The 12,163-nt window shown below is 44.1% G+C and overlaps 1 protein-coding gene across 1 annotated transcript in view; it reads right to left on the reverse strand.

The window, feature by feature from the left end:
- Positions 1-11,510, reverse strand: part of LOC142259007 (uncharacterized) — a 244,029-nt gene extending 232,519 nt beyond the window's left edge. The window contains exons 1-7 of the mRNA XM_075331545.1: positions 11,375-11,510; positions 11,072-11,245; positions 10,867-10,990; positions 10,686-10,783; positions 10,399-10,488; positions 10,188-10,200; positions 5,612-6,884 (exon numbers count right to left, since the gene is read on the reverse strand). Of these exons, the coding sequence (XP_075187660.1) occupies positions 5,612-6,884; positions 10,188-10,200; positions 10,399-10,488; positions 10,686-10,783; positions 10,867-10,990; positions 11,072-11,245; positions 11,375-11,452 (1,850 nt within the window). The 5' untranslated portion in view covers positions 11,453-11,510. The remainder of the gene's footprint in view (positions 1-5,611; positions 6,885-10,187; positions 10,201-10,398; positions 10,489-10,685; positions 10,784-10,866; positions 10,991-11,071; positions 11,246-11,374) is intronic.
- Positions 11,511-12,163: the final 653 nt, after the last annotated feature.

The raw sequence follows: 12,163 nt of genomic DNA on the forward strand, positions 1-12,163 counted from the left end.
TGTAATGAGTTGCAGTCAGACAGCTGTCATTCAGGGTGGGGGTGAATCTGACTGCAACCAATCACAGCAACCAGTGGGCGACGGAAGCAGTGAATATGTATGAGTGGCCCGGGAGAAGAATGAGAGGCTGCAGGAGCAGTGTGACAGCCATGCTGGTGATCGGGGAGTATGAAGCACTTGCTCCTACCCCTTTGAGCCAGATTCTAAAGTCTATGGGGACCAGCATCCGGCCAGATACTGGGGATCAATCCCCCCCCATTGACCCTGAGTCAGGGGGGATTGATCTGCCAGTCCTCCGAAACGCAGGGACAAAATGCAGAAAGAATTGACATGCTGCATCTTTTTTCTGCAACCAAAACTGCAAGGAAAAAAAGAAGCAACGTGCACACAGCCTTTCTGAATTCTCATAGACTTTGCTGGGGAAAGCAATGCATGCAGTTTTGGGCAACAAACCACCCAAAAATGGAGCAAAAATGCAGTGTGTGCACAGGGTCTAAAGATGGAATTGCTACTAGTCAACTTGCAAGTCCTGTCACAGTGGCAGGTGCGTAATGTGTGGCAGACGGACAGGAGGTATGAGAACGGCCTCTGACCGCACCACATCCTTAGCTCTTCATTTTATTACCTGGCCGGTGTGTAATGTGTGGCAGATGGACAGGAGGTATGAGAACAGCCTCTGACCGCACCACATCCTTAGCTCTTCATTTTATTACCTGGCATAACGTTACTCACTAGTGATTGATGGGCCCCTGACGGAAGTTATGAAGCATTGAACGACCGCCCTTTCAATTGCATTTCATTGTGAAAATGAAAAAAAAACAAATTTTTACCACAAAAACGTTCTCTAAAGGGGGGCTTTACACGCTGCAATATCGTTAATGAATTATGGTCTGGGTCACGGTGTTTGTGACGCACATCCGGCGACATTAACGATATTGCAGTGTGTGACAAGTACGATTGACCTTAAATGATCGCAATCGTTTGCCGTGGAGACGTCGTCCTGAAACAAAAAAATAATTTTCAGGATCTTAGCGATGTTGTTAGTCGTTCCTGTGGCACCACACATCGCTATGTGTGACACCGCAGGAACGAGGAACATCTCCTTACCTGCATCCACCAGCAAAGAGGAATCAAGGAGGTGTTCCGGACGCTCATCTCCGCCCCTCCTCTGCTATTGGACGGCTGCCGTGTGATGGCGCTGTCACGCCGCACAAACCGCCCCCTTAGAAAGGAGGCGGATCACCGGCCAGAGTGGCGTCGCAGGGCAGGTAAGTCCGTGTGACGGGGTTAAGCGAGGTTGTGCACCACGGGCAGCGATTTGCCCGTGTCGCACAACCAACGGGGGCGGGTACGATCGCTTGCGATCTCGGTAGTGAGATCCCAGCGTGTAAAGCCCGCTTTAGTCTCTATTTTTTTTATTTTCATTAGGACAACAGGATAAAATGGACCTCAAAATGTGTTGGGCAATTTCTCCTGAGTATTCTGATATTCTGATACCACACATGTGGGAGGGAACCACTCTTTAGGTGCACGGTAGGGCTCAGAAGGCAAAAACCGCCAGTTGAATTTTCAAACACAAAATTGTCTGGAATAGTTAGCAGAAGCCATGTTGCATTTTAAGAGCCTCTGACATGCCTAAACAATGGAAACCTCCCACATGTGACCCCCCCTCCAAGGAACCTAGGGATATTGTGTATGGTGTGTGGGGCATGTGAAAAAAAATAAAAAGAACTAAACTCTGTGTGTATGTGTGTTTCTGTGAATCTATTTTCCTTGAGTAGAAAAAAAACCTAGAAAGAAAAAAAGAGAAAATAGAAAGGAGATTCAAATTTGGTAACATAAAAAAGAAACATACTAAACCGACGTCAATCAAAAGCAAAAAAAAAGTTCTGCCCAAAATGGGAGCACAGATGCTGATCTGTTATGTGCATCATGGATCGGTGTTCGGCAGCTGCAGGACGCACAAACGGATGGGGTGCAAAAAGCCACGTGGGATGACAGACAAAAAAAATTATATTCACAGAACCAGGAAGATCAGTAAACAGAGGAACTCTGCAGCAGGCAGCTAGATGGACGACTGAACCTAGGACCCAGCGATGGAGGCTCCCACTGCAAGGTGAGTTCAGACAGATGAAGACCTTGGATGACCCGGCAGGAGCAAGCAGACAGCGGCGGCAGCAGGCAAGGGGATATAAGATGGGGACAGGAGAAGCCGAGGGGGGGGGGGAAAGGGGCAGGGGACAGTAGAAGCCATGGGAATGGGGGACGGGGTGGTCGGAAAGCTGGAGATATAGGAGAAGAGCGGTACTTACAGGCAGCACAGCAAAGATCGGGCAGCTCAGCGGAGATCAGGCAGGGGCGTGGAACTACAAGTCCCAGCAGGGGCATGGCGCAGACTGGCTGGGGAGGGCTCTCCAGGCAAAAAACAAGCCTTGGGAGAGACATCACCACCAGGTCAGCCGGCCCCACTGCACGCTGATTGTAGCAATTGCGCGTCATAGCACAATCGCTCCAATCAGTGCTGTGGGGAGGAGGAGGGCGTCGTGTTTGCTGACCTCCAGCCACTGATCGTTACTCCTGAAACACCGATCATAGCTGGATTCCACTATTTCAGGCATTTAGTTTATGTGAAACAGTGCGATTTCTGTGATTGGAGGTTAAGATTTGAACAGCCAATCACAACAATTGTGGATGGCGGGGTGGCGATGCCACCCCACTCCGGGGTTAAGAAAGGTCCCCAGCTGTAAGAAACAACAACAACAGAGGTCATCATTTGAAAGCCTTTGCTATGGCCACGGCAATCAGATGAATTTTAGACAGTAAAGTTACATCCCTGATAGTTAAATCCCGTAAACATAGAATGTAATTTTACTGATCGCGTTCGTGAAGAGGTTAATTATCATCTAAAATAAAACACTTTGGAGATAAAGGCCTCACTTTTTATCTTCTTATTATATGTAAAAGGGAAAGGGACATTGGGTCATTACTGACGATCAATGGACAAGGATCCTTGAAGGTGTGAGATCTGTATCCCTAGTGGACATTGTAGACTGCCAGAACTATAAATCTTCCATAAGGGATATAGGACCCCTCTGTTCCTCCACAAGGTCGGCATACGTACCGAGGACAAAGGTGAGAAGTGCTTAGCGGAAGCTGCGGATCTTAAGGCCCCGTCACACTAAGCAACATCGCTAGCAACATCGCTGCTAACGAACAACTTTTGTGACGTTGCTAGCGATGTTGCTGTGTGTGACATCCAGCAACAACCTGGCCCCTGCTGTGAGGTCGTTGGTTGTTGCTGAATGTCCTGGACCATTTTTTAGTTGTTGCTGTCCCGCTGTGAAGCACAGATCGCTGTGTGTGACAGCGAGACAGCAACAACTAAATGTGCAGGCAGCAGGAGCCGGCTTCTGCAGAGGCTGGTAACCACAGTAAACATCGGGTAACCAAGAAGCCCTGTCCTTGGTTACTCGATATTTACCTTTGTTACCAGCCTCCGCCGCTCTCACTGTCAGTGCCGGCTCCTGCTCTGTGCACATGTAGCTGCAGGACACATCGGGTTAATTAACCCGATGTGTGCTATAGCTAGGAGAGCAGGGAGCCAGCGCTAAGCATTGTGCGCTGCTCCCTGCTCTGTGCACATTTAGCTGCAGTACACATCGGGTAATTAACCCGATGTGTGCTGTAACTAGGAGAGCAGGGAGCCAGCGCTCAGTGTGCGCTGCTCCCTGATCTCTGCACGTGTAGCTCCGTGCGCTGGTAACCAAGGTAAATATCGGGTTGGTTACCCGATATTTACCTTAGTTACCAAGCGCAGCATCTTCCACGCGGCGCTGGAGGCTGGTCACTGGTTGCTGGTGAGCTCACCAGCAACTCGTGTTGCGATGCTCCAGCGATCCCTGCCAGGTCAGGTTGCTGGTGGGATCGCTGGAGCGTCGCAGTGTGACATCTCACCAGCAACCTCCTAGCAACTTACCAGCGATCCCTATCCTTGTTGGGATCGCTGGTAAGTTGCTTAGTGTGACTGGACCTTTATACACAGGCTGCGGATTATAAATACTTATTTGGAGTAAAGTTATTACAATTGTAAAATCCTATTCAGCAGGTTTGGTTGGAGACGCCAAGGTTTTATATAAGGGAATATGGAAGAACAATTGACACTGGACACACGCGGGAAAACTGCGGTAGGACGATTATTGTTTCTTACACATAAATTGATAACATTTAGATGGATTCAGACGACCCTCCGACAAAACGTGATTAACAAAGTCATTAGTACAGGACGGTATGAGAAGGGGATTTATTCTAAAAGAAACGCTGGAGCCAAAAATGAGAGAATCTGGGCCCCGGGGCTAGAGACTTCGGGCTTCCAGCGTGTCAGTACGAGACGGGGTCTTTGTCCCTGGAGCTTCTCTACTCGGTATAATGAGACTCACTGATCTTATTCATATAAAAAGCGTCTGAGTAACATAGAAACTGCCTAACTATGAGGAGCTTGTCTGATCTATAAGTTATTGTATACAAAACTATGGAGACAGCGCTATTTTTCTGTATAACATATGTGATGTTGCTGTAGCCCTAATATTTCTGTACATGACGTCTCTGTATAGATAAACCTACACCAGCATTCCAGATTGGGGAAATATGGAAAGGGGCATTTTATTTTTTATTATTATTATTATTATTATTATTATTATTATTAAAGCAAATGGAGAAAAAAAATAAATCAAAAACATTAGTTTAGATAATCAGACTTTATTGAAAAAATGTTTAGGGTGTCAGGTTATTGGGACAATTTAGTAAGAATTTACAATCAAACTCCCCTTAGAACCTATAATCTGTTTATTGGGGAATAGAGAAGGGAGTCAGGTCCCAATGATGGGAAAAAAACTACTAAACTTAACGAAAAGACATTTTATAAAACTCGATCACATCAGATGTTCCCACAAAGAAGGAATGGATCATAGATGGAAATAGTAATTTGTAATATGAACATGTTTATTATTGTAGTATAGAGAAGTTAGACATTGTTCAGACATGGAGATTGTGCTCTGAAAGTAACTAATGAATGTATAAATATATAACAATGTGAAATGTTCAATGCACATGGAATATTGCTTTTTATTAGATTTTTAGAAAACAGACGTCTATTACTAACTGTATATATTATAATTCTAATATAACTTCTAACGTGCTTTCCCTTTCTTCTTTGCTTACTTGCCTTTACTTTGACTGTCTCATTTGTGTTTATTTGTTCAGTTTGTTAAATCTATATTTTCTCCCCGTTTGAGTTTTTCTTAGTGGTCAACAATTTATAATATACAGTAAGTAAAACATTTTTCACCTTCTAGGTATGATAATGCCTTCTTTCTTTGTCAGTTTTAAAAGATGCTATTTGTGTGTAAAATATTTCCCTTATTCTAAACATGTCAAGGATTTCTCCCCTGTGTGAATTCTTTGGTGTTTAGTAAGATTTGATTGAGCTGCAAAACATTTCCCACATTCTGAACATGAAAAAGGCTTTACCCCTGTGTGAGTTCTCTGATGTGTAACAAGATGTGATGTTTGGTTAAAACATTTCCCACATTCTGAACATGAATATGGCTTCTGCCCTGTGTGAGTTCTCTGATGTATAACAAAATTTGATTTGCGGTTAAAACATTTCCCACATTCTGAACATGAAAAAGGCTTTTCCCCTGTATGAGTTCTCTGATGTGTAACAAGATTTGATTTTTGGTTAAAACATTTGCCACATTCTGAATATGAATATGGCTTCTGGCCTGTGTGAGTTCTCTGATGTATAACAAAATTTGATTTTCGGGTAAAACATTTCTCACATTCTGAACATGAAAACTTCTTCTCCCCTGTGTGAGTTTTCTGATGTCTAACAAGATGTGATTTTTGGTTAAAAAATGTCCCACATTCTGAACATGAATATGGCTTCTGCCCTGTGTGAGTTCTCTGATGTATAACAAGATTTCCTTCGTGGTTAAAACATTTCCCACATTCTGAACATGAATATGGCTTCTCCCCTGTGTGAGTTCTCTGATGTGTAACAAGATGTGCTTTGTGGTTAAAACATTTCCCACATTCTGAACATGAAAAAGTCTTCTCCCCTGTGTGAGTTTTCTGATGTCTAACAAGATGTGATCTTTGGTTAAAACATTTCCCACATTCTGAACATGAATATGGCTTCTGCCCTGTGTGAGTTCTCTGATGTGTAACAAAATGGGACTGATCTGCAAAACATTTCCCACATTCTGTACATGAAAAAGGCTTCTCCCCTGTGTGAGTTCTCTGATGTGTAACAAGATGTGATTTTTGGTTAAAACATTTCCCACATTCTGAACATGAATATGGCTTCTGCCCTGTGTGAGTTCTCTGATGTGTAACAAAATTTGATTTGTGGTTAAAACATTTCCCACATTCTGAAGATGAAAATGGTTTCTCCCCTGTGTGAATTCTCTGATGTATAACAAGACTTGAATTGCGTGCAAAATATTGCCCGCATTCTGAACACGAAAAAGGCTTCTCCCCCATGTGAGTTCTCTGGTAACTAACAGACTTTGAAAAAAATCTTTTCTCCCCTGTGTTAATAATTTTTGGGATTTTTCGATATTTTGAAGTTGAAAATGGCTTCTTTCCTGTAATAACACTTCCATCTTTAATGCATTTTTTGTGACAATTATTTTCCTTAATAGTCTGTGATGAATCAGAGGGTATGACTTGTTTAATAGACTCAGATGATACATTTTTGCTGTGAAGGGACGATGGTATATCTGCAATAGTGGCATTCACTTCAGTTATATCTTGCGTGATCTCAAAGTTATCTGATTTTAAAATTGCAGATGTCAGTTGTGCCTCTAATCTACTGGTACAGTCTTCTGCCAAGAATAAAAATTATTTTTTATAATATATTCAAATTTAAGGATATAATTTATAAATTAGCTTGTAACACCTTTACTGGCGCCCACGCACAGTCCTTCACCCTTTCCACAGCGGGAACTCCAGAACACTTACCCTTCTGGCTACCCAACGGTGTCTTCAGTGTACACGGTCCCTGTTGCTATCTCCCAGGGCCTGGAAGTGTGCTTAGGGCACTCACACCTATTCTTAAAAGGTCAGCGTGCCCTAACCATGAAGTGCCTCTCAACCTATGGCTGAGAGGCACTAGGTAGTTAAGGCATCCTCCCCCCTATGGGAGGTGCCTGGGCAACATGTTGCTAGTTGTTAGATTCATTTCCTGAGTGTTATGCTATGTGTGCGAACACATGTCTGTATCCTAGTATCCACTGTGCCCGGCGGACCTGCTGCATCTATCTATACCAGCTGCACCTACCATACCTACTGCATCTATTTATAACAGCTGTGCCAGCTAGACCTGCAGTATCCTATCCCCGACCCCTGGGGCCAGCTGTTGCAGTAACGGGACTCCCTGGAGTAGCACCAGGTGGGTATCTTCTAGCACAAGCCTATTTTCACCATTAGAGACTCTCTTGAAGACAAGTTAGTTGCTTACTTACGCCTCTCATGGATGAGTCAGTGCTGTGACCCAGTGGGTCCACTCCCGCAAACACCAGCAAGTATAACATAGCTAATCAAATTTCAAGTTCTATAAATTGTGATTATTTAATAAAACAAAAAACGTTTACAATCTAAGGCTGAGGCCACACAGGGATTACTGCGAGTGCTCGCATGACACTCAGCTCATGCTCGCAGGAATGTCATGTGACTGTGCTCCGATCAGACCACAGCTGCGGAGGGGAGGGATTTATCTCACTATCTCCTCCGTTGCTGGCTAATGCGAGAATCGCACTGCTCTCGCGTTACACCGGTGTAAAGCGAGAGCAATGCGATGTTTTTCTCGCCTTATAGACTTGAATGGGTGTTAGTGAAACAAGACTGCATTCCACCCTCAGCATGCTGCGACTGTTTTCTTGCTCCGATTAGGGCTCAGAAAACAATAACTTATGGGAGATGCCCTATAGAGTAATATTGGTCCGAGTGGAATGCAATTTTTTATAGCATTCCACAAGCTCCGTATTACTCGCCATGTGTGCTGACCCTAAGGGGTACTTTGCACGCTGCGACATCGCTACTGCGATATCGTCGGGGTCAAATCAAAAGTGACGCACATTCGGCGCCGGTAACGACGTTGCAACGTGTAAAGCCTAGATGCGCCGATGAAGGATCGTAAAAGCATCGAAAAACGGTGATCTGTGTAGCGTCGGTCATTTTCATAATGTCGTACCAATAGGAGATACGATGTTGTTCCTCGTTCCTGCGGAAGCACACATCGCTGTGTGTGAAGCCGCCGGAGCGAGGAACATCTCCTTACCTGCCTCCACCGGCTATGCGGAAGGAAGGAGGTGGGCGCGATGTTTACGTCCCGCTCATCTCCGCCCCTCCGCTTCTATTGGCCGCCTGCTGTGTGACGTTGCTGTGACGCCGCACGACCCACCCCCTTAGGAAGCAGGCGGGTCGACGGCCAGAGCGACGTCGCAGGGCAGGTAATGGCGTGTGAAGCTGCCGTAGCGATAATGTTCGCTACAGCAGCTATCACAAGATATCGCATGTGTGACCGGGGCGGGTGCTATCGCACTCGGCATCGCTATCATCGGCTAGCGATGTTGCAGCGTGCAAAGTACCCCTAACAGTAGACCTCAGAGCAGGAACCAGTAGTCCATGACGTTCAACCCTCTATGTTCATTTTGCCTCCTGTATATTGGAATAATAAGCCACCAAATCATATTTTGTAGGCCAAAATTATTCCAAACTGCTTCTCCATCAGTGCAAAAATGGAAGTTTCCACAACGGTTGTAGCTGAAAGACTCTTGATTATAAATAGAGATATGGCTTCTGTAGAATCAAAATAGTAATTTACACTAAAGCAGAATACGGTAAATGCTATTTACTGACTATATGTTGTGGTATCACTATTTGTTTAAAGAGCATCAAATTCAATGTTTGATCACTTCTAATTCTTTTGCATTCTTGGTGAATTTCAGGGTTATTTTTGTTTTTTGTTTTAATAAATGGAAAACAAATCAACCTAACATTACAGCTAAGATAAAGTAGAATATGCCACAGAAAAAATCTCAGAAACACTGGGATCAGATTCAGCATTACAAAGGTGTTATCATGTAAAGTGACAGATGTCAGATTGGAGAAATGGGGCCTGGATAGGAGCAGAAAACGCTGCAGTGGAAAGCCATGAAATAAAAGCGGCTTTGGTACTAACGACTATAGAGAAAACTGTGATTATAGACAATAACACATCTACTAAAATGATCGCCCTCCACCCGACAGCCTTCACCGTCAATGATTTAGTAACTAGAGGTGCCACATCTGGAGTAATTACAGTATGTGGCTCGGGGGCTCTCGGCAATCCAAACTATTGTAGGGGCCAATATCTTCTGTCAGATGAGTTTCCTGAAGAAATATTAGACATTTATTTTCTGCCTCTCGGACTCCACAATGGACGGCTCCAGTACAAGTTCTTATATAATGGACATTTGTAGAATTCAGAGAAAATATCTTTCAGGGTCTTGAAGGTAAAAATATCAGAACTGTGTGTTAACTACTACCATTTATTTCCTAATTACATTTTGGGAATCCTGTGGGTGGGCTGCCCGGCCTCCATGAACCCACTGTGGGATAAATCTAACCCAACTCATATGTTACAGTTACCCTGTGCCCAACTTTGGATATAAACACCCCTATCAGCACATTCATCAGAAGAGAGAGAAGGAAGATCCATCAATAAGAGGCCGAGATTCTAGGAAGATGGATTCATTGCTCTCAGTGGGAGAAACAATAAAAATCTTGTAGTTATGATACTTATAAATGGCGAACAAAAATAAAATAAATCATGTTACAAAGCAAGCTTTCCAGACTACTGAGGTCTCTTCATCAACTACAAGATTATTATTTTATTTCTCCCACTGAGAGCAACCAATCTTTATTCACCTGGAGAACACGGCACCAAACTAAGAATCTAGGAGGTCACCAGCATCATTACCCTCCGCTTTCTCTTAGGGGTCCACCATACAGATTAGATTCTTCTTCCCATGATTTTCTAAGTTGTCTGCACATTCTACGTACGCTGTCATTTGGCTTTACAGATTGGAGATCTGGGCAGCTAAGGGTCAACATTTTCTAATTTCAGAGGATAGGATAGATCCTACCTGTAAGATCTGACTGATACAGATCTCACTCCAAGACAACGGCGTCCAATGCCCAAAATAAAGGGGACAGTTTTGGGTGAGGACCATGTGGTGGTCTAGCAGCAGAATGGTGACCATTTGATATGGCCGGACTACAACCCTGATAAAGCAGCCACAGCCGGTGACTGATAAGAATCTGTGACTTCTCTGCATTTAGTGGTCACTACTCACCTGGGCGGTTATCTGTAGGAATCTCCTCTTTACTCCGCTCATCACCCCTCACATATGTCTCTGTAGTATTAATATGGGGCAGATCTTCCCCCTGAAACAAATATTGTAAAAGTCACAGACAGATGGAGAAGTCCCATCTATGATCAGCTCTAATCCTGCCATCTCCAGCGCTCTCATTACACAAGTATAACACATATAATACTGGAGGATAAAACAAGACTGAGCACAAGACCTTCACAGCCGTCTACACATCATAGGGGGATTTCATGGCACCTTCTCTCCATCTACCTGATGATCCTGAGGAACATTGGGAGCTTCATGTTTACAGTCCTGTGGGAGAAGAGGACGGGGACATCTCTCTGGTGTTGTCCTCTTACTGGATAGAACTGGAGGAGACACATACAGGGACTGAATTCATTCCTTACATACAGATAATTATAGGCCGTGTGTATTTAGTCCTGTCTATTACCTGGTGATGTGAGGGGCTGGGGATCCTCCATCATGACGTCCTTGTACAGATCTTTGTGTCCTTCTAAATACTCCCACTCCTCCATGGAGAAATAGACGGTGACGTCCTGACACCTTACAGGAACCTGACACATACAATGATACCGTCACCCCCGATCCCTTCATAGCGTTACTGTATAATGTCCCAGCATTCCCAGCAGTGTCACCTCTCCAGTCAGCAGCTCAATCATCTTGTAGGTGAGTTCTAGGATCTTCTGGTCATTGATGTCCTCATGTATCGGGGGGTGAGGCCCCGTGATTGGGCTCAGGGGTCTTCCCCATCCCTCAGACACAGGGGCCTGACAGCGCTCACTAGAGGTCTTCTTCACTACTGTATAATCCTGGTTATGGAGAGACACAGTAATAAATCTCACTCCAGACATTTCCAGAGTCCTCACCTCTCCAGTTCTGTCCATCTGTTATTCCCATAGATAAGAATGATGTAATGTGACGTCATCAGAATCTCTCACCTCTCCAGTAAGCCGGAAGAGGATCTCTAGAGTGAGGTGTAATATCCTCTCCGCCATCTTGTCCCTGTCATTATCCATCCTGGACAGGACGTTTTCTTAAACAGAATAAAATCACTGAGAGGATCCAATATTATAATGACCTGAATGGGAAGGAGATGAGCCGATATGTAAAATTAATGGCGATAAGGGAGGTGAGATATCATTTGGGTACTAAAAATATTCAACATGAAATGTGCTATGTAAGTAGTACAACTGTAAAAGTAGTACATTAACTTTATAAAAAAAAACAATCCTTCATACGGCAATGTGAGCAGAAAAAAAAAGAGTACCGTATATGCCGGCGTATAAGACGACTGGGCGTATAAGACGACCCCCAACTTCTGCCCTAAAAATATAGAATTTGGGATATACTCACTGTATAAGACTACCCCGCTCCCAAATGAAAAAAAGTCTGCTTTGATTGCAACATGTTAATTTTAATTCCGCGAGAGCCGTACAATATGTTTTTAAAGGGCCATTGACAGATCAATCGCTCCAATGTTCACTTAGTACAGCAAGGAATGCTCCTCCCTGCTGTATAAAGCCACAACTGGACTGAAACAATGGTACTACACTCTGCTACAAACAGACACACACAACTCTGCTACAAACAGACAAACACACACAACTTTGCTACAAACAGACATACACACACAACTCTGCTACATACAGACAAACACACACACACAACTCTGCTACATACAGACAAACACATACAACTCTGCTACATACAGACAAACACATACAACT

This window comes from Anomaloglossus baeobatrachus (genome assembly GCF_048569485.1).
Source record: "Anomaloglossus baeobatrachus isolate aAnoBae1 chromosome 5 unlocalized genomic scaffold, aAnoBae1.hap1 SUPER_5_unloc_21, whole genome shotgun sequence".
NCBI lineage: Eukaryota > Metazoa > Chordata > Amphibia > Anura > Aromobatidae > Anomaloglossus > Anomaloglossus baeobatrachus.